A 23,571-nucleotide genomic window follows, 5' to 3' on the forward strand; every position below is an offset into this window, starting at 1 on the left:
AATAATTGTGAAATATCAAGCATTGTCCAAATGCACTATGTGCCCATTTTTGATTGGTCCATTTTGTGCTCCTCAAATCGTACCGACCAAAACGGTCAACCAGAGCAGCAGCGAAATACAATGAAGCACGATTGGAAAGGAAAAAGAAAAAATATGAACGAAACATTGGTCGCAGTCTCACACATGCGTAATTCTCGAGCCAGCCAGTCAGCTTAAAAATCCCCGCTCCGCTGCCGTAACGCTCATTCTTTGTGTGGACACCGACTGGACAACATCGTTGCTGGACGAGGGCGAGGGATCGAGTGCCTTTCTCAAGGCAATGGGGGCGGAGGTGTAATAAAGGAGTTAAAGTAGAGTTTTAAGGGCCTTTCTCAAGGCTAGAGACGAATGAACTAAAAAGTTTAAAGTCTCTATAATACAAAACCACCACCACCGTAACGATCATTCTCATCCGAACCGTACACCACATCGTTTCGCATGACATCACATCAACAAACCAACACAAGCAGCCATGGTTGGATATGGCAAAGGAGGAAAAGTGAAGGGAAAGGCAAAATCCCGCCCGAACCGTGTTAGTCTGGAGTTCCACGCAAGGGTAGCTAGGCCGAGCGCGTTAGTACCAGTGAATCAGTCCACCTAGCCGGCGTTATATAGTTTCGGCCGCCGAAGTGGAAAAGCTGCTCGCGACGATAAGAAAACCCGCATTCAGAACAGACCACATTCGGTTCGGTGGACATCAAGACAACAGGCAGTTGCAGCGAGTGGCGAGTGGCAAACGCAATCGCAAAACGGCATCAGGTAGCAGAAGAAAAAAGTTTGTTCTTTATACAATCTGCTTTGGTGGCAAAACCAGAACAAGGCGGCATCGAGGGCGTTCGAAATGTTTTTTTTTTTCAAAACCACGAGTACTAAGTTTTCTAAATAGGAACCATTCCATAAAACACGGCGCTCATCAGGGCCAATAAACCTTTCAAAAAAGAGTTTACGAAATACAGTTCAATGCATTCTAAAATAATATCCAAAATAATAATAAAACACAAATTGATTTTTTTATAATTTGTTTGCCAGGATATGATGAGTATGTGAATTTGGCAGTTGTTCTGAGCTTATTGATGGTTGGGGACTTTCCCGATTATTCAATTTTCACCAATTCTTAAATTGCTTCTAGATTGAAAGTACAGTAATTTATATTTAGCTCGACATTGAGCTAATTATCGAGTGATTAAACAGTAAACTAATCCATTTTTCAGGTAGATAGGTAGGTATTCACGTAGGAGAAGAAAATAAAACAATATATTTAAAATATATATTTAACAAAAGCTGTCCCCTTTGTATAGTCCTACGTCACTCCGGTTATGTCCCCGACATTACCCACCCGTCTTTTTTTTTACTGGCAGACTTATCTCACTTCTTAACTAGGCGAACCTAGCCAGAATTTTCACCTGCCCCCGGGCTTCTGAATGCCAAAGGGGGACTAGGCTCTGCGGAATGCACGTATCTGCATGCTCGTGCTGTTTCAGTCCTGACCGAGAAATTGTCGGACAATCGCGCAGGTGCTAAGGATGACCGACTTTTGGATGCCGGCCAATTCCTTCTCCATATTCAACACCTTTAGCGCTTCCAGAAGTGTCTTCGGGACAATTCCAGTTCCAGAGAGAACGACTGGAACAATTCTTGGGACCTCCCTTAGCCCCCACAGTTCCTTGAGCTCCACGGCCAATGGTCGGTACTTGCAGATTTTGCGACCGTGGGTCTTCTCCAGATTCTGGTTCAGTGGAATAGCGACATCGATGATGGTGACTTTGCGGTCGCTCTTGTCGTAAACCATTATATCTGGCCGGTTGTGGTGGATCGAGAGGTCGGTCAGAACAGTGCGATCCCAGTACAGCTTGAAACGGTCATTTTCCAGGACAGGTGCAGGCAGGTACCGGTAGTTTGGTACGTTGTCTTCCAGTAGAGCACATTGGAGCGCCAGTTGTCGATGAACAATACGGGCCACGTTGTTGTGGCGCTCGGTGTAGGCTGCGTTGGCCAAAACGGGACAGCCTCCCATAATGTGCTCTATGTTTTCACCTGGTTGATGGCACATCCGGCAAATGTCATCAACGTCTTGATGCCAGACGTACCGCCTGCAGTTTCTCGTCGGCATTATCCTGTCCTGGATGGCTATCATGTCGGCTTCTACTACTGAAGAGAGTTCACCACGCGTTAGCCACAGATTAGATGCGGCCGTGTCGACGTGTGGCCGATCCAGTTGATGGGGGTGGGCACCATGCACTGCCTTCTGCTTCCAAGCTGCAATCTTCTCCTCCACTGTCTGCAGATTGCAGTTGAGTTGGTACTCCGCTTGCGCCAAGTGCAGAGCGCTGTATCCTCTGTCGGCGGCGCAGACAGCCCGGTATAGCGCGTTTTGGTTGGCGCGTTCTGCGAAGTACTCGCGCAGTTGTCGTACCTGGGCAACACACAGTGCAGATATGTCGACTATTCCAAGTCCCCCTTCTTTGCGTGGCAGTGAAACTCTCTCCAGTGCCGATTGAGGATGGTGCATTCCGGCCTCTTTAAATGCTTTCCTCATCCTCCTCTCAAGGTCCTCTAGGTCAGTTTTGCTCCATTTGACTACACCAAAACTGAAGGTCAGCAGGGGAACCGCGAATGTGTTGATCGCGCGTACCTTGTTCCCCGCGTTGAGGAAAGTCCTCAGAACACAGTTCACTCGACTCAAGAACTTGTCTCGCAGCTCCGTCTTGATGTCGGAGTGGCGAATCCCGGTGAGCTGTCGGAATCCAAGATATTTATAGGATTCGCCACGAACCATGTCTCTTATGAACTCGCCGTCATAGACCTCGTAACCTCCGGATTCGGTAAGCTGCCCTTTCAGCATATGGACACAGCGGCACTTGTCAAGGCCGAACTCCATGCAGATGTCCCTGCTTATGTCTTCGACAACCCGGATAGCTACACCTAGACGCTGACGTGAATCAGCGTAGACCTTGAGATCATCCATGTAGAAGGTATGGGTCACTTCTTCGTGGGCGCCGTCGCCATACCTTATTTTATAGCCATGACCGTTTCTATTGAGCGTCCTACTGAGGGGGTTCAGTGCCAGACAAAACCAAAGCGGGCTGAAAGAGTCGCCTTGGAATATCCCCCTCTTTATCTGCAGCGTTCTAGACTGCAACACATTTTCCCCATCACTGAGGTGCAGAGACGTACTCCACTGCCTCATCGCATGCTGCAGGAACCTAACGACGACGGGATCAATTTTGTAGAGCTCCAATACCCGGACGAGAAACGAGTGAGGTATGGAGTCATAAGCCTTCCTGTAATCGATGTAGGCCATACTTAGGTTCCGCTGGTTATATATGCACTTAGGTTCCGCTGTGCTCATGCACTCTTCGAGTTTTCAACGCTGACTAGTGTTGTCCTTCCCTTTTTCTCAACATTTTTTCTCTCTATTCGCTTTTCATTCCACTGCGCTTATGTCCTCTTCGCAGGCATCCATTTACCCGTCGAGACGTGTACCGATTAGGAATTGCCCTCCAACTTGACGCGCAACCCGTCACAGTCACCCTCGCGGGATTTCTCACCTGTCGAGACGTGCACCGATTAGGAAGCGCCCTCCAACTTGACGCGCGCCCCGTCACAATCACCCTTGCAGGATTTCTCTTCCCAGCAGAGTGCCGATTAGGTAGTGCCCTCCTACATGACGCGCACTCCGTCACAGCTACTCTCGTGGGGTATACACCATTTTGATCACGGCTTCATCCTTCGCGGTGTTTCTCCATCCAGGCCACGATCAGGCGTTGCCAGGCAGGCATTTTTGCTGTTCTCCGCGGCAGTATCCGGTTACCTGTCGAGACGTGCACCGATTAGGAAGCGCCCTCCAACTTGACGCGCGCCCCGTCACAGTCACCCTCGCAGGATTTCTCTCCCAGCGGAGCGCCGATTAGGTAGTGCCCTCCAACATGACGCGCACTCCGTCACAGCTACTCTCGTGGGGTATGCACCATTTTGATCATGGTTTCATCCTTGATGCTCGCTCCTTCGAAACGTTCGCAGTGTTTCTCCATCCAGGCCACGATCAGGCGTTGCCAGGCAGGCATTTTTGCTCTTCTCCGTGGCAGTATCCGGTTACCTGTCGAGACGTGCACCGATTAGGAAGCACCCTCCAACTTGACGCGCGCCCCGTCACAGTCACCCTCGCAGGATTTCTCTTCCCAGCGGAGCGCCGATTAGGTAGTGCCCTCCAACATGACGCGCACTCCGTCACGGCGGCTCTCGGGGGGGACTATCCGGTACTACAGCCGTCTCGATTATTCATCTCTTATGGTCAGGCGTTATCCGCATGCTGGTCGGTCCTCCACTTCCGCTGTAGCTCGGACATGATATGTACGATTGCACTGTTTACTGCGTTCCAGGTGCCCTCGTCACGACACATTTCCTCCACGATGTTCCCAGCATGAAGGGTAGGCAGCCCCTCACGCACTGTGGTGAATCTGGGACATTCGAATACGATGTGTTCCGGTGTTTCCTCCACATTTCCACACTCCGGACAAAGAGGCGATCTTGCGTGTCCGAACCGGTGCAGATACTGCCTGAAGCAGCAATGACCAGACAAAAACTGCGTTAGATGGAAATTTACTTCTCCGTGTTTCCTGTTCACCCAGCCCATTAGTGTCGGTATGAGCCTGTGTGTCCACCTGCCGTTTTGCGCGGCACTCCACTCTTGCTGCCACCTAGCCATCGACTCCGCCCTCATTAGCTTCCGGATTCCTCTGGTTCCCCTCCTCCTATAGCACTCGCTGTCCTCCGCCAAGATGATGTCTATGGGGACCAACCTGGCTATGACGTAGACCGCTTCTGTTGACACGGTTCTGTACGCACTCACGACTCGCATCGCCATGAGCATAACTATAACTATAACTTTTTTTTTTTTTTTTTGGTGAAGAAGGTGGAGATCTTCATAGACACCCAGTCGCCATGTTGACTGGGTAGTGTGAGATTCTTACTTACTAAAACCACCTCCTATGCGCCTTGCCTTTCCCCCCCCGGAACCACCGTTTGGTATTACTTCGGGAGGAGGCTGTGCTCATGCACTCATCTCTATGAATTGCTACTTCTTTGTTCTTCTCTCCATCTTCGTTGGAGCATCGTGAGTATTTTGGTAATAGCAGAATTAACCGCATTCCACGTGCTCTCTTTTTCGCACATTCGTTGAACAACGTTTCCAGCGTTCACATCTGGGCTGATCTCCCGGTACAAAGACGTACCTTTGGCGTACCAAAGACGTACCAAAGGCACCTTTGGACAAAGCGAGGACAGTAGAAAACCACGTGCTCCGGCGTTTCCTCTATTCCATCACACTCAGGGCAAAACGGTGAACTTGCATGGCCGAATCTGTGCAAGTACCGTCTAAAGCAACCATGTCCGGATAAGAATTGCGTCAAGTGGAAATTGACTTCACCGTGCTTTATTTGTACCCAATTGATTATATTTGGGATCAGTCTGTGGGTCCATCTACCGTTAGGGGTGCTGTTCCACTCCTGTTGCCACTTCCTCATGGAGTCGGCTCTTGCTGTTACTCGAGCTTCTCTATTGCTCTGTGTGCTTGTCGTTCTCAGATTGTAGCACACACTATCTTCGCTCAGAGTGATTTCGATAGGAACCAATCCGGCTATGACACATACCTCCTCCGCAGATATCGTTTTATAGGCACTGGCTACTCTCATCGCCGTCATCCGGTAAGTTCTGTTCAACAGTCTACGGTTTTGTTGTAATTTAAGCGCTGCTGTCCAAGCCGGACCACCGTATCGCAATATCGAAGTGGCTACACTGGCCAGAAGGCGCCTCTTACTACTGCTTGGCCCTGCATTATTGGGCATTATCCTAGCAAACGCCGTGGAAACTTTAGCCGCTTTTTCACACGCGTATTTCACGTGGCTCTTAAAATTGAGTCGGTCGTCTATTATAACACCCAGGTATTTAAGTTCGCGTTTGGAGACGATAGTATGCGCCCCAACTGTTATTTCTGCCTGCTGTACTGCTCTGTGGTTGCTGATTATCACCATTTCTGTTTTGTGGTGTGCGATCCTCAGTTTAGCATCGTTCATCCAATCTTCAACAGTTTGTATTGCCTCAGTAGCCAACATTTCTACTTCCTCTCGGGACTTGCCTGTTACCGTCAAGGATATATCGTCGGCGAAGCTGGTAATCACTACACCCTGCGGAAGCTTCAACCTCAGCACTTCATCGTACATTCCATTCCATAGTGTTGGACCCAAGATGGAACCCTGTGGGACACCCGCTGTTATGTTAAATGACTCCTGTCCCATGTCTGTGTCATAAATCAAAACTCGGTTCTCGAAATAGCTTTTCAGGATCTTACAAACATAGTTTGGTACCGTCAGTCTGTGCAACGCTTCGGCGATAGCTTCCCAGCTGGCACTGTTGAACGCATTTTTTACGTCGACCGTAATTACTGCGCAAAATCGATTTCCACGTTTTTTCTGCTTCAACACTTTTCCAGCTGCTTCGACAACTGACAAGATGGCATCCACCGTAGATTTATTTTTCCGAAATCCGAACTGCATCCTCAAGAGTCCGTGTTCACTTTCTGTGCATCTCGACAGCCTGTTGAGGATGATCTTCTCTAACAGTTTCCCAAGGGTATCAAGGAGGCAAATCGGTCTGTACGAGGATGGATCCCCTGGTGGCTTCCCTGGTTTTGGCAGTAGCACCAGTCTCTGCTTCTTCCACATGTCTGGAAAGTACCCCTCATCCAGGCACTTTTGCAGCGTTGCCCTGAAAATGTCAGAGTTCGCTTGTATTGCGGCTTTAACCGCCACATTTGGGATTCCGTCGGGGCCAGGTGTTTTGTTGACTTTTAATTTTCTTGCTGCCGTAATCAGCTCCTCTGTTGACACTCTCTCGACGCGTTCTTCATCATCGCCATATGGCGTTGCTGGCCAGGTAATCGGATCATGCTTCGGGAAGAGCCCTTCTACGATTTTCTTCAGCTTATCCAGACAGCTTTCACGGGGCATCGATGGGCCTCTGATTTTGGCCATCACTACCCTATATGTTCGTTTTTCGGTGTTCTTTTTCTCGGCATGGCGACGTCACATGCTCTCACCATTATACTTGTCAATTCACTGGCGCTCGTGTTATTGAATGATCGTTCCTCTCGGAGTGCTTCCAGGAAGAGATTTTTGTAGAATTCCTTCGACTTCCATCTTCGACCCTCTGTTCTCATTATTCGTCTTTTTACTAAGTTCTGGCTGCCGACGGTATAGCGAATTGCTTGGTGGTCGCTGTGAGTATAATCATCACACACTCTCCAATTAATGTTTGATGCCAGTGTCGGACTGCAAAATGTGACATCAATAATTGATTCTCGACCATCTCTATGGAAGGTGCTGGTGCAACCTTCATTGGCCAGTCTCACATTCAGCTTTGCCAGAGCTTCCAGCAGACTAAAGCCCCTCGTGTTGGTAAATCTGCTACCCCATTCCACTGCCCAGGCATTGAAGTCTCCGCCGATGACTATAGGGCTCCTTCCTACGAGATCTTCGGTTAGATTGTGGAGCATCTGATCAAACTGCTCTATCGTCCATCTCGGGGGGGCATAGCAGCTACATACGAAGATTCCATTTATTTTGGCTATCACGAACCCTTCATATGCGTTGGATACCACTTCCTGGATGGGGTATCTTCCCGTTGTCTTCACTGCAGCTATTCTAGCTTTGTCGGTCACCCAGTTTCCGTTATCTGGAGGTACTTGATACGGCTCTGCTATGATCGCTACATCGCATTTGGTTTCTGATGCGGCTTGCCATAGCAATTGTTGCGCCGTGTCGCAGTGATTCAGGTTTATCTGGGTTACCTCCATTTGGTTATTGCTGCCATCGCCCTTTTAAAGACCGGGCATCTCGGTCCCCCTGTAGCGTGGTCCTTCTCTTCCTCAGTCGTGCAGAGCAAGCACCTTGGGGGCTTCGTACAATTCTTTGCCAAATGCCCCTTGTCGCCGCATCTTATACAGAGCTCCGATCTGTCAGGTCCTTTACAGTACTTTGCTTGGTGGCCAAAGTCCATGCATTTGACACCTAGACACCTAGGCACCTTGACACCTAGATACTTGCTGGATAGCTCTCAGGGAGCACACCGTCCATCCGACTTTCATCTTACCAGCCTCCAACAGCTTGCTGGCTGCGGTTCTTGGCAGTCTTAAGGTTGCTATCTGGGTATTTCCAAATGCTTTCCTCAACCTGATTGTTATGGGGACTTCTCCCAGCTTAAACTGTTCATTCAGGGCTTCTTTCAATTCGGTATCTGTAGTGATCTCATCCAGGTTTCTACATTCTACCGCTGTTTCTTGGGACAGAGCTTTCACTTTCGCTGTTTCGCCCAACGATTTCTCGACAAGCTCTTTATAAGTTGAGCTTTTAATCGTTGGGTCCTTCTTTAATTCGAACAGCAATTGTCCATTTTGAGTTCGCCTTACTTTCTCCGAGATTTTTCAGGGACGGATCCTCTTTTACTTTCCGCAAGATCTCAGCATATGTTGCAGCGCCCGCTGTAGCCACAATCAGAGCGTCCGGCTTTGGCCTCTCCAGCCTAGGCTTTAATTTTTCTTTCTTCTTCTCTTCTTTTTTCTTTCTTTCGATCTTTTTCCACTCATTTATCTCTTCGTTGTTCTGTTTGCTTTCACCATTAGCCACTTCGCTACCACCTTTCTGTTTCTTTGCTGGCCTTTTCTCTTCAGGAGTTAGTCTTTTCCTTTTCGCGGTTAACGGGGTACTGTCACTCATTGGTGTCGAGATCGCTTCTATCGGCTTACTCTGCACATTCTCTTTCAGTGCGTTCTCCGCCTTTTCAGCTTTTGCTCTCCAGAATTGTTGCTCGCGTTCGGCTGCTGCAAGCGCCGATTTGATTTTAATCGTCAAGGTCCTTATGACGGCGTGAACGTTACTGCGAGGCTTAATGTACTCGTAGAGTTCATCAGATGCCCTTTTGGCCTCACCCAGGGACCAAGACCCGAAGTGCTATTCTAGGCCGGCAGCTCCACGGCCAACTATAACTATAACTATAACTATAACTATAACTATAACTATAACTATAACTATAACTATAACTATAACTATAACTATAACTATAACTATAACTATAACTATAACTATAACTATAACTATAACTATAACTATAACTATAACTATAACTATAACTTTAACTATAACTATAACTATAACTATAACTATAACTATAACTATAACTATAACTATAACTATAACTATAACTATAACTATAACTATAACTATAACTATAACTATAACTATAACTATAACTATAACTATAACTATAACTATAACTATAACTATAACTATAACTATAACTATAACTATAACTATAACTATAACTATAACTATAACTATAACTATAACTATAACTATAACTATAACTATAACTATAACTATAACTATAACTATAACTATAACTATAACTATAACTATAACTATAACTATAACTATAACTATAACTATAACTATAACTATAACTATAACTATAACTATAACAATAACTATAACTATAACTATAACTATAACTATAACTATAACTATAACTATAACTATAACTATAACTATAACTATAACTATAACTATAACTATAACTATAACTATAACTATAACTATAACTATAACTATAACTATAACTATAACTATAACTATAACTATAACTATAACTATAACTATAACTATAACTATAACTATAACTATAACTATAACTATAACTATAACTATAACTATAACTATAACTATAACTATAACTATAACTATAACTATAACTATAACTATAACTATAACTATAACTATAACTATAACTATAACTATAACTATAACTATAACTATAACTATAACTATAACTATAACTATAACTATAACTATAACTATAACTATAACTATAACTATAACTATAACTATAACTATAACTATAACTATAACTATAACTATAACTATAACTATAACTATAACTATAACTATAACTATAACTATAACTATAACTATAACTATAACTATAACTATAACCACCTCCTTGTACTTCATACCAGACCTTCCCCGGAACCACCAATTGGTATTACTTCGGGGAGGAGGCTGTGCTTATGCACTCATTGCTCAATGTTTGTTTTGGTTACTCTTTGATCTTCTCTCCATCTTCGTTGAAGTTCTACCATTATTTTACGTATTGCGCGGTTCACTGCATTCCACGTGTTCTCTTCTTTACACATTGCCTGTATTATCTTCATTTTCAGCATTCACATCGGGACCGCTCGCTAAGATTATTTCTTGTCTCTCTGTGAAGAATCGAGGACAGTCAAAAACCACATGCTCCGGTGTTTCTTCTATTTGATCGCACAAAGGACAGAACGGTGAACTTGCGTGTCCGAATCTGTGCAAGTACCGTCGGAAACATCCGTGGCCTGACAGAAATTGCGTCAGGTGGAAATTCACTTCACCATGTTTGCGATCAATCTAATTTGCGATGTTCGGTATCAATCGATGGGTCCATCGACCGTTGGATGTGTTGTTCCATTCCTGCTGCCACTTCTGAATCGAGTCTAATTTTGCTCTTTTCCGCACTTCTCTGTTTCTTTGCACATTCGTCGTTTTTTGTTTGTAGCATACGCTGTCTTCGACTAGAATGATGTCGATGGGAATCATTCCCGCTATGACGTATACTGCTTCCGCAGATATCGTCCGATATGAGCTCGCTACTCTCATCGCCATTACTCTAAGTGTTCTGTTTAGCAGAGTACGATTTTGTTTCACTCCGAGTGCTGCCACCCAGACCGGGCCGCCGTAACGGAGTATCGACGTGGATACACTGGCAAGAAGGCGCCTCTTACTGCTACATGGTCCTGCATTATTCGGCATAATTCTTGCCATCCCTGCCACGACCCTTGCTGCTTTCTCACATGCGTATTTTACATGACTCTTGAATTTAAGTCGGTCATCGATGATAACACCCAAATATTTCAGCTCTCGTTTGGACGTAATTTTGTGATCCCCAACAATAATTTCTGCTTGATCCACCACTCTGCAATTGCTGATCAGCACCATTTCTGTTTTCTGGTGTGCATTCTTCATCCATTCTTCAACAATTTGAATTGACTCTGTAGCCAACATTTCGACTTCCTCTCTTGTCTCGCCAATCACTGTCAGCAAAATATCATCTGCGAAGCCAGTTATCTTCACGCCCTGCGAAAGCTTCAGCGTTAACACTTCGTCGTACATCCCGTTCCACAGCGTTGGACCTATGGACCTATGGATGGATGGATCCTTGTGGGACACCCGCTGTGATATTGTACGTTTTTCGTCCTGTCTCTGTGTCGTAGATAAGAACCCGGTTTTGGAAATAACTTTTCATGATCTTGCACACATAGTCGGGAACTAACAATCTATGCAACGCCTCGGCGATGGCTTCCCAGCTGGCACTGTTGAATGCATTCTTTACATCGATCGTTATCACTGCACAGTAGCGATCTCCACACCTTTTCTTCATCAGTGCTTTTCTGGCTGTCTCAGTGACTGACAGGATAGCATCCACTGTGGATCTATCTTTCCGAAACCCGAACTGCATCTTCGAGAGACCGTGCTCACTTTCTGTGCACCTTGTTATTCTATTGAGAATGATCCTCTCCAACAGTTTCCCTAGAGTGTCCAGAAGGCAAATGGGCCTATAAGAGGATGGCTCACCAAGTGGCTTTCCTGGTTTTGGCAGTAGAACCAATTTCTGCCTCTTCCAGATATCTGGAAAGTTTCCTTCATTCAGGCATTTTTGCAGCGTTTCCCTAAACAATTCGGGGTATGCTTGCACCGCTGTTTTGAGTGCCACGTTGGGAATTCCATCTGGACCTGGGGCTTTGTTCACCTTCAGCTTCTTTGCTGCCGTTATCAGCTCGTCTATTGACACCCTCTCTACGTTTTCTTCATCATGATTGTACGGCGTAGGTGGCCAACTCACCGAATCGTGTTGTGGAAAGAGCACTTCTATGATACGCTTCAATTTATTTGGGCACCCTTCTCTGGGTATCGATGGACCTTTGAGTTTTGACAACACCACTCTATAAGCATTACCCCAGGGGTTCGCTTCTGCGTCCCGGCACAGCTCTTTGAAACAGTTCCGTCTACTGCGACTGATTTCATGCTTAAGTAAGGTTCTTGCCTCTCTGAACGCTACCCTGCACTCTGCTCTGTCAGTTACAGTCTTAGCCCTTTGCATTCTTCTCCTGGCTCGGAGGCAGCTCGTCCGGAGAGAGTTAATTGTTTCATTCCACCAATAGACCGATCGTCGTTCGTTTTTTGGCGTTATTTTTCGTGGATTGCGATGTCACATGCTCGGACAACACTCTCTGTCAATTCGCTTGCATTTAAATTGGTGACAGGTCGCTCCATTTGGAGTGCTTCCAGAAAGAGATTTTTGTCGAACAATTTTATCTTCCACTTTCGACCGTCTTCTATCATCCCTCGTCTTGTTGATGAATTCTTATTGCAGATTGTGTAGCGAACTGCTTGGTGATCACTGTGAGTATAGCTATCGCAGACTCTCCAGTTCATATTTGGTGCCAGTGTCGGGGTGCAAAATGTGACATCTATAATGGATTCCCGACCGTTTCTATGGAAGGTGCTGGTGGATCCTTCATTTACCAGTTTTACATTCAGCTTTGCCAAGGCCTCGAGCAAGCTAAATCCCCTTGCATTTGTAAGTCTGCTCCCCACTCCACTGCCCAAGCATTAAAATCCCCACCGATAACAACGGGATTCCGTCCGATGAGCTGTTCTGTCAAATCAAAGAGCATCCTGTCAAATTGCTCAATCGTCCATCTCGGGGGTGCATAACAACTGCATACGAAGAGTCCGTTAATTTTGGCAATCACGAACCCTTCGTATGCGGTGGATACCACTTCTTGTATTGGGTATCTCCCCATCGTCATTAGTTCGGCTATGTTGGCATTATCGGCCAGCCAATTTCCATTGCTCGAAGGGACTTGGTACGGTTCAGCTATGATCGCCACATCGCATTTTGTTTCTGCTGTAGACTGCCATAGCAGTTGTTGTGCAGTGTCACAGTGGTTTAGGTTTATCTGTGTTATCTCCATTTTGCCATTGCCGCCATCGCCTTTTTAAAGATCGGACATCTCGGACCTCCCGAAGCGTGACCATTTTCAGAGTCTGTTGGGCAGAGCATGTATCTCGGTGGTTTGGTGCAATCCTTTGCCAAGTGCCCCTTATCACCACACCTTATACAGTGGTCGGATCTATCGGGACCCGTGCATCTCTTAGCTCGGTGGCCGAAATCCATGCACTTGAAGCATCTTACTAATTGTCGGTCAACTCTCAAGGGGCATACCGTCCAACCGACTTTTATTTTTTCAGTGTCGAGCAGCTTATTTGCTACGTTCGTCGGCAGTCTTATTTTCGCTGTTTGCGTGTCTCCGAACGCTTTTCTCAGTCGGATATTCAGCGATACATCTCCCAAAGTGAACTGCTCGTACAGGGCTTCTCTCAATTCATTTAACTACTGTCGTGATCTCATCCAGATTCCTGCATTCAATCACTGTCTCTTGAGATAGCGCCTTCACTTGCGCTGTTTCCCCCAGGGATTTCCCAATTAGCTCTTCATAAGCTGAGCTCTTTATCTTCGGGTCTTTCTTTAATTCGAACAGCATTTCACCGTTCTGGGTGCGTCTTATTTTCGCCACATTTTCTCCGAGATCTTTCAGGGACGGATCACCTTTAACCTTTCGTAGGATATCGGCATAGGTCGTAGTGCCCGCTGTAGAAACGATCAGAGCGTCTGATTTCTCCCTCTCCTTCCGGCGATTCGGCCTGTCTTTCTTTTCCTCCCCTTGTTTTTTGCTTATAACTTTTTGCCACTCATTATGCTCGTTACGGTGTAGATCATTTTCGTCACGTGTTTCTTCACGACCCTCTCTCTGTTTTTTCGTTGCCCTTTTTTCTTCTGGAGTTTGCCTTCTCCTCTTTGCGGTTAACGGAGTTGAGTCTCCTGTTGGAGTTGAAACCACTTCGTTTGGCTCTCTTTGTACAGCCCCTTTCAGGGCATTTTCCACCTTTTCTGCTCTTGCCTTCCAAGACTGTTGTTCACGTTCTGCTGCTGCGAGCGCAGACTTGATTCTGATCGTAAGGGTTCGTATCACGGCGTGGACATTGTTACGAGACTTGATGTACTCGTAGAGCTCTTCACTTGCCTTCTTGGCTTCTCCCAACTTGGACTTGTTTTGTTGTAGCACTGGCTGCTCCTTGAGGGAAGTATTATCACTAATTTTTGATGTTGTCGATTGATTCGGCACCGGTGACCTTAGCACCTGTCCTCTTCTGGCAAAAATGCTCGTCTCTTCTACTTCGTTATCCATTCGTGGTGTGTTTTTGGTATTCTCCATGTTCTATTGGGTCCCAACTCCGGGCCGCTATCTCCACTCGTTGTACATAGTCGCTTTTTAGTGATCCCATGGTTATCTATGCAAGCAGTGAGGCCATGCAAGGGTTGACACGATCCGACCGTGTTCAGAGCCAGATCAGCGCAAATCAGGAATGTGACATCTGATGCCTAGTACCTAGTGCCTGAGCCTAGACGAGCTTCGAACGTACCCGAAGACATGCCAAGTTATTACCGGGACGGGGGCAACCGCACTATTAACCCACACGCCATTTCAGGAAGGTGTCACCCTTCCTTACTCCGGGAGCAGAATAGCACGACTGTCAGCCTTTAGCGTCACATGTTATCTATTTCCGTGTCATGTCCATTTTCCATTTCCTACCAGTATATCATAATCAGGATCTTACTGGCGTCGGTCCTGATGTGCTTGGCACTCCCTTCGTTGCTCCTGTACACGGTATTTCCCCCGTGCATTCTCCATAGGCTTTACCGCGCCCTTACTCGCGTTATCACCCGATTAGTCGCCTTCTACGACAGGGACAGGGACCTGGACCCGAAGTGCTATTCTAGGCCGGCAGCTCCACGGCAAATGTGTTAATGGGTAATAAGAAGAATGCGAAATCCCGAGGTGTTGTGCATAATCCTGGTGATGTTTTGTATCCATTCTGCCGACGGTGATTCCTTAGTTCCAGATTCAATTCAGATTCAGTTTCAGGATAAAGGTTGTTATTAAATAATGAATTCATGTTTTATGATATATAATATTCTATATTTATAAAATGGGCTAATGCTTACGATGAAAAATCAGCGCTTAACCCACTGTGGAAGGTCAACACATAGAACGCATTTGCGGTATCTAGTCCATTGTGCGTTATTGTCGCAGTAGTATATTGCTCTGCAAGTATCCGTGCATAGCTAGGAATGACGAAGAGTTATGATTCTTTTCGATGAATCGTGGAACTTAAATATATAGAACCCTAGGTTGATCACTTGAAATGTGTTATTCAATCATAATGTAAACAAAATGAAGGAATAAAAGAATATTTAAGTTAAAAATAATCAAGATCGTATAACTTGATGATATTTATGAAAACAAACCAACCGGCAATCCGTTATTTCCTTTCAATGTCGAGATATGAATAATAGAAGATAAACTTGGATGTATTGATTCCCAGCCTTAATTTTTGGTTACGTTAATATAAATAAAATAATATATGATACATACGAGTGAATATTAGTCTTTGTTATTTTTGAAATCATCTGCATCTGCATATATTCTTGATGTCTGTTTGTGTATCAAAACAGTTATATGTAAAATTAAAAAAGAAAACTTCGCCAGTTAGGGAGATTCTTATCGCTCTGATTAAGGGAGAATTGACTGAAAGATGAATGATGCACGGCGACAATCGTGTTGTCTTCCTACTGATGGAATGGGATTCGATTTTCTATGTATCAAAAAGCTTTATATCAGTTTACTCAAACAGTTTATATAAAGGAACAACAGATATGTTTTGAAAAATAAATAAAAAATAATTTAAACAGAATGAAAACGAAAAAAAACTTAGCTTGCGTTGCTACCAGCTCCTGTCTCCCACGGTGATACATTCACAACGATACGCATACGAGTGCACACTTAAAAATGAACACACATGGCAAAACATAATATGTATCACTGACTGGGTCTTGCGAGGCCTGCTGAAAATCTCGCACCATTAGAAAAATCCAATTTGAAATAAAACAAACTCCGGTGAAGATCTATCCGTGAAAAGTCACATAACATCATTCCACTTCCATAGCCGAAGGCCACTAAGTAAACACACTGCTGCACACAATTTTCCTCGTTGCATGTATTTGAAATATACATACAAAATCTAGGAGATGTAAGTATTGAAGAAAAAATGGCAAAAAAAACTTAGCTTGTTCGTTGCGCCGTTCCTGTGAGCGGCCACATTTTTGCAAAATAGCACTCGATTTTTAACTCAAAATTATATATATTCTTTTTTTCTTTTTTGAGTTATAATTTTTTAAAGTTAACCAATAGTTCGGAATATTAATTTCTTCCCCTTTTTCCTATTCTCAAAAATTCATAACATTTGAACTGCTAGAGCGATTCAGATGATAGATATATCAAATTAAAGCCTAGAATTTTTTGGAAAAATATTGCACTTGCAAAAAAAATAATTTTGTTTTCGTTTTTTATGAATAAAAAATTATTTTTTTGCCAGTGTGAAATTATTGACTTGAATCAACTATGTCGATTATCTGAATCGGTTCAGTAGATTAAAAGTTATGAATTTTTGAAAAACGTAATTTTTGGAAAAAAGGAGAAAACTGATTTTTTGAACCATCGGTTAAATTTGAAAAATCATAATTTAAAAACAAGGAAGAACACATTTTTGTATATGTCATCTAAAAAATCCTCAGCTTTCGAGAAAAAATATAAAAAAATGTAGCGCCCTTGAATGAAAACTATAAAGAACAATTACGAACAATAATTGGCATGGAATATATATGATACTAAAAAATATAGTTTGGTGTTAATTTCCCGGCAGCTAAAAAGCTGATTACTAGCAACTAATTGACGTTAACGTTTCATTACCTTGTAAATTCTAGATACAATACCAACAGAGAGTATTTTAAAAAATGGCTTTTTACGGGGTGTGTTCGAAACTGAAAAAAAAGAAATTTATTCAGAAATCATATTTTAATGTTGTTTTTAAGTATACATACATTATTTAGTCGTATAATTATTGTATCATTCAATTTATTCCGATGAGAATGCTTTAAAATATTTCAACTGATGCTCTCACCACATTTTAATTTTTTCAGTTCAGTTTCTATGGCGAAGCTTCATTCGTAAATTACACATTTGTCATCATTGGTGGAATACGACCAAAAATGTTGTTATGAATAGCACAGCAAGTTATGATTACAATACATATGGGTTTATTTTGAAAATGCATTATACATAAGCCGATAAAAATGCATTATAAAATTTGTCCACAGCGTTTCAGCGTTTATATGTATATTTTCAGTTCATAATTTCTATCCCATTCACCGTGTTTATCATGATGATGCTAACATTATATACGAACCTCCCACCTTATATATGAAGTCTCCCACCCTCTTAGAGACATCTTAACAATATGTTCAATTTTTAGAGCGTAAATCATCTGTCAATTTTTTCACTGTTTACATTTTCTTGCCACAAATCGTTGCCACTTTTTTCTCTCAAGTTCCACTTCTCTTCTCTGGTACGATGGTACCTGTACAACGCTGTACACGTACAACGCAAGTACAGCTGTATGTCTGTCCCTGGCAGCCGGGTGCTATGATTGATGCTAGGATCGTTAGCAAAATCTCAAGCAGAACTGTCAGTGGGATACCCAATTCATAAGAAAACAAAGGGAAAATGTCAGTGGGATACCCGATATGTTGGCTCCTGTCAGTTCAATGGGGGTTCTCTAAAGACGTCACCCGGCTGGTCCCTGGTATAAAGCGGACCTTACACGGTCAAATTTATTGACAATATGATGACATTTGAGAGCATAATGACAGCTGAACATGGCCGACAACGCAGAAATCCGGATTTTCTGATTTTCGGGCATCAATATCGTGACATTTCATATGGATGCATGATGTTGACGTTTTACCTCACGGACTTCCAGACTGAGTTGCCAGATTTGCAAGCGGACATTTAATGTTTGTTAGTCTTTTTTGCGATTGCAATTAAAATTTATAAACTTCTGAAATTGTAGCAATCATAAATGAAAGCTTTTGGTTTGGAAAACTGATATAGTAATTTACATTTAATGCGACATGCCGGAGTACCACTCAGTGTCGCATTGGAGGCGATTTGACCTGTAATTGGACATTGAAGATGAGAGTGGTACAGCGTCGACGTCTGGCGGCGAATGTCAATGTGGGGCCATAATTTGGGCCCGAATTCGATGTTTACAAAAATGTCTAACTAAACGTGTCGTATATAGGTCTGTCCAATTAGAAAAATGTCGCATTAAATGTAAATTACTGTACCTAAAATAGCAAAATACAGTACTTTTCGCAATACAAACCAAAACCTCAAAGTAACTGACAATGTGATGGTGAGAGAGTGAATGAAAATTAACAACGTCTTAGGAATGTTTAAAACATTGAACTCGGTCATTCTTTGCGCTAGCGAGCGGGGCAGCCACTTTAGTCTAAGTTGTGTGTTTCTTCACACTCCGCTATAAAATTTGGAGAATGAGAAGATCTGGGAAAATCACAGGTGAAAAAACATCACGTGTTAATTCAAGTTACAGTAGAATCCCGATTATCCGTGAATAGTCGGGATGATTTTTAAACATAGAAACTATGTTTTATCAATACAGAAATAGATACAGATACAGATAATCGGGGTTCTACTGTCATAGTCTTATTTATCGAATAAAAACATTTGCTTGCAGATAATATAATTTGCATATATTTTCACAATCTAAAATAATTTGGCATCCCTGAAACTGAAAGGATCAGTCTGTATTTGTGAAGCGAGTATTATGGTGTGTTTTTGAGAAGGAAAAACGAGTTTTAAAGTGTAAATTATGAATGAAAATTAACTTTTCCAAATCAAATTAGTATTCTATGTGAATGCAAATCACTTTTTTTCTGCAAGTGGTGAGAAAATCCCATACAAAAATTGTATCTGAAACTGACGTTATATAATAATAATAAATTTTAGTAGGAATATCTGAAAATTCATAGAAAATAGGTTAAGTTAGAGTTAGGACTACGCGCTTCAACTAATTAAATAATACCAAGTAGATATTTTCATTCAAATTTTACCAATTGAAAATTGCAATTTAGCCTTCTAATCTGATGGAATCCCAAACTCGAATGTCACCACTAGCCAACGCGGATATTTTCGTTGTCTCGGGTTGAGGGCGATATTGACCGTGTAAGGTGGCAAAATATTGATTGAGGTTAGATCGGATGTCGAAAGCCTAGCTGTCACGATATTGAAGACACTTAAGCCGGGTTCAGACGGTGCGAGTAAGCATACGAGTCGGTCTAGTCAGTTACTGCAGTGCAGCTACTCACACCGTGTGAACACATCATGCCAGTTATTGTCATGTGTGATCCGGCGTGCGAGCTACTTCAAAGTTTTTTGAATTTACTCGCACTTGCATGCTTCACAACGTCAAAAACAGAATTTAGCGTTCGAATCAGTGATGCCAAATGTAATGAAATGTCTCTATTTTTAAGATATTTGAAAATATGTGAAGATATTTATAGACTTGAAAATTATTGGAAAAACAAATAAAACCCTCATAGTTTCTAAACGAAATAATTGTTATTTCGTTTTGCACGCTGGCGGGGCACGCTTTCTTTTTGAGATAGTTTTCTTGAGAATCTCTAATATAGAATCATTATCAGATCACAACTTACAAAAAAAAGTATTGTTCTAAGAAACAGAATACATATTCGATTTAAAAAAGTACATTTTCATTCATTATTAAAATTTTTGAAGCGTATCTATTGCACCTGCAAATCGACTATCATTTTCATTTCACAAAATAAATAAAATTAAAAAAAAAATCTTTTAGACTACCATTTATAACATCACATCCTTTCGGAATTATCTGAGCTATGGATGTTTTCGAGATTCTAAAAAATATCGACAACAATCCCAACGATATTCCAAAACAAAGGCACATCAATGTCATTTCTAATTTAACTCTTGCAGGTACAGCATCCCTCATGACTGTATCTTGGCGTTGTATTCGTGGAGCAATTAAATCCAACAGTTTTTTCACTTGTTCAGGTGTTATTACCAACACTGCTCTGTAATCTCGGGGATCCTCATCGTAGAGTTCCTTCAATATTGTATTTGTTGCTCCTTTTCTTTGCATCTAATTCCTGGCCCGAATCCTTTTCTCTTTCTGCTTTTTCGGATAGTACCTTCAGTTCAAAGAAATTCAGCACAAAGTATGTATTTTTAAACACGATCAGCGTTTGTTTTGCTATAAAATTGTGTGATGATACATTCAACTGAAAACCTAAGATGAAAACTGCCAATAAAGAAGTCGATTTTGGACCAATCATTTGACAAATTCGGACCTGATTGCTGTTTCTGACTATTTGATGGACATTTGAAAAGTCGCCTGGCATCCCTGGTAAACCCGTGCCGTAGTATCTAGTTTCTCGCCAGCAGCTCACACTGTGTGAACGGACAAGGCGAGTCAACCAATTGTCAAGCGAGTCCACCGGGTCAGTAGCTGCTCATTGTCAAGTCAGCTACTAGCAACGTATAAATGGGCCTTTATTGTCAATCAGTTTGATCGTGTAAGGTGCCCATAAGGGTTCGTTCACACGAAAACACAAAACTGCCATGTCGTTAAATGAAAACTTTCTATAACAATAATGGAAAAAGTGGAGTGATGTGGAATCTAATCAAATTATCCCATAACAATCAAACAATGATATTTCTACGTTTATTGCTCAAATAGACAGTTTATTATTTTTTATTGGAATTTTTCAGAGACTCCACAGTTCCTCCCCTGCAGTGGAAAATTATTATTTCGTGTTGCCGATCCACCATGAAAACAAATTCTACAAGCAATGCAACCGCCAGCTGAATTTGGAATGGAAATCAAGAAGAAACTTTGAGCTGAAAATACTAGAGATTACAAATCCGATCCCTTCATACATTATTCTTGAGAGTGGAGAATCCGAAAGAGTGAAAGTAATAGCTTATTGCTCGTTGTCCAAAATTCCTTCATGTGCTAGAAGATGTTTGCTTGAGGTGATTGTGAGAGACGACCACTGCTTTTATCTTAACATTGAAAATATATTTATTTGCACAAGAGATCTGTGTGTATTAGCCACTAAGTTTAGATATACTTTCTATAGCTCTTGTTTCGACTTTATTTCTTGCAATGATAGTTCTTATGAAACTGAGATAGATTATATGAGGGATAAAAGAGAGCCTGAGATAGCTAAAAAATTTATAGTCACGAGAAATCCAAGAGAGTGGATAGCAAAGGAACAGGATAAAATAAATGAGGATTTATTCTACCAACGACAAAATTACTATTACTACTACTATTATAATGAAGACGAAGATGACGACACTTACTACAGATACAGTGAAGTTAAAACCTACAAAAAATATGACGTGAGTATAATTTCTTCAATTATGCAGAACGTATAATAACTGTTTATCGCTTCATTAGGGACCACCACCACCCACGTCAAAGGAACCATACATAATAGCACCTATTCAGCATCATCCGGAGCTAAAAGAACAATGCGTTCGTTTGATCAATTCTGAGTGGCCCCGTTCACGGATGGCCAGATTTTGGAGTTTCGAAACATCAACGGACACTTTGCCAGTTACACTAGTGTTGGCGCAAATGATTGATGGTGTGAATACCGTGTTGGGACATGCTAAATTATCACCTGTTCCTGCCGATATAGATGCAGCTTATTTAGAGTCCGTCGTTATTGAGCATCGCTATCGGGGCCGCGGGATTGGAACAATTTTGGTTACTGAAGTAGAGCAATACTGCAAAAACGTACTGAATATCAATAATGTATATCTGGCAACGGATGGACAGGAAGTGTTCTATGCGAAACTCGGTTATATATTTTGCAAAGCAATAAATCTATTTGGAGCACATACCAAACGAAATACAACGAGCAAAAAACATTGGATGAAGAAAGTTATCTCTGATTGGGAAGTAGAAGCAACTGAAGACACAACTATAGATGAAAACATCACTGACCAATCATCTACCAACCATGTTAACAAGTGTGAGAAAAGGAAAAATACGGAGAGTATTAGTGATCTTATTCGCAACATACGAAACATTGTTTATAGCCGTTCCATAAAAGACGATTCCTTCAATGATTTATTATTAAAAATGCACTCGATTGGTATTTAAAACTAAAACTTAAAATATTGGGGTAAATGATCTTGGTTTGTCCGATTAGGTTTTACACGCAATTAGTAAATGCAAATCGATTTTTCTTCATGAAGATCACATATAATCAATACGAGTTTGGGTTTGTTGGCAAGCCTCATGTCTCTAGTTGCTAATACTACCATAAGGCGTTGAAATTATTCAAATTTTCATGTTTTAAAACAATTTTCTTCAAAGAGAAATTATGATCTTGGTTTGTTCACCTCTGATCATGGTTTGTCCGGTTTTAGAAATCATCATTTCTTAATGAATAAAATCGAATTTTCAAATAGATGTTGCATTTCTAATTGTTTTAGTTTGCTGTCAACATATTGATCCATTCATAATTTAGGCTTTCTTCAGAATATCAGAATATTGCCTTTTCATGGACATTTTGAAAGTGTTCACCTCAAAACACTCAACAGAGAAAAACTTTATTTCTGTTATGCGCGAAGGACACCGTAAACAAACTGCATCGCCCCAAGCGGTTGCCATGGAAATCATGTTGACAAAACAACATTAGTGAATCGGACAACTCATGATCAGAATTGAGATCATCGAAATGCGTTAATTACAAGGTTTAGCTACAGTCAATCGCAAAATAAAGTACACACCCTGTGCTGGTTTGTTATTTTTGAGTTTTTTCTGGTTTAAAAAGTAAATAATCAAAAGCGACTCATATTCATCGTAAAAATAATGCTTTTCACTCTCATGTAGTGATGAGGAAAAAAAAGTAAAAAGGTCACATTTCTACCTAATGTTTGAAAACAAACGAAAAATCTCAAATTCAGACGTTGCAAAATTGAGTGTACTGTTCCAGTTTTTCTTAAAAAGAAAATCGAAATCAGTTCAGAAATGCTAACAGATAACAAAAATAAATCTCCTAGTATTTGGTATAGCCCCCTTCATCGTCCAGCACTGTCTGCAAGCGCCGAGCAAGATTTTTGGTCACTGTAAACGGAATGCTCTCTCTCTCTTAATCGCTGTTTCGAGTTCTGCTTCGTTCCCTATAGTTTTATTCTTCAGACATTTCTTGATTCCCTACCATAGATGATCAATAGTGTCCAAATCCGGTGATGGCAGAGGTGTTTTGAATTGATTGGGACATTATAGAGTAGGTAATTCCGCACGATGAGATCAGTTTGCTTCGGGTCATTATCCTCTTGGAAGTAGTAATCACGAA

The 23,571-nt window shown here is 42.1% G+C and overlaps 1 protein-coding gene across 3 annotated transcripts in view; it reads left to right on the forward strand.

Annotated features, from left to right (window-relative positions):
- Positions 1–23,124, forward strand: part of LOC129769069 (uncharacterized) — an 80,392-nt gene extending 57,268 nt beyond the window's left edge. The window contains exons 1-3 of one of the 3 annotated variants that reach the window (XM_055771281.1): positions 17,993–19,101; positions 20,966–21,601; positions 21,660–23,124. In XM_055771281.1, coding sequence (XP_055627256.1) covers positions 19,075–19,101; positions 20,966–21,601; positions 21,660–22,370 — 1,374 coding nt within the window. In that variant the 5' untranslated portion in view covers positions 17,993–19,074 and the 3' untranslated portion in view covers positions 22,371–23,124. Of the gene's footprint in view, positions 1–17,992; positions 19,102–20,825; positions 20,862–20,965; positions 21,602–21,659 lie in introns of those variants that run through there. The other 2 variants (XM_055771207.1, XM_055771123.1) reach the window with 2 other exon arrangements.
- The last annotated feature ends 447 nt before the right edge of the window (positions 23,125–23,571 follow it).

This window comes from Toxorhynchites rutilus, chromosome 1 (genome assembly GCF_029784135.1).
Source record: "Toxorhynchites rutilus septentrionalis strain SRP chromosome 1, ASM2978413v1, whole genome shotgun sequence".
Taxonomy (NCBI): Eukaryota; Metazoa; Arthropoda; class Insecta; order Diptera; family Culicidae; genus Toxorhynchites; species Toxorhynchites rutilus.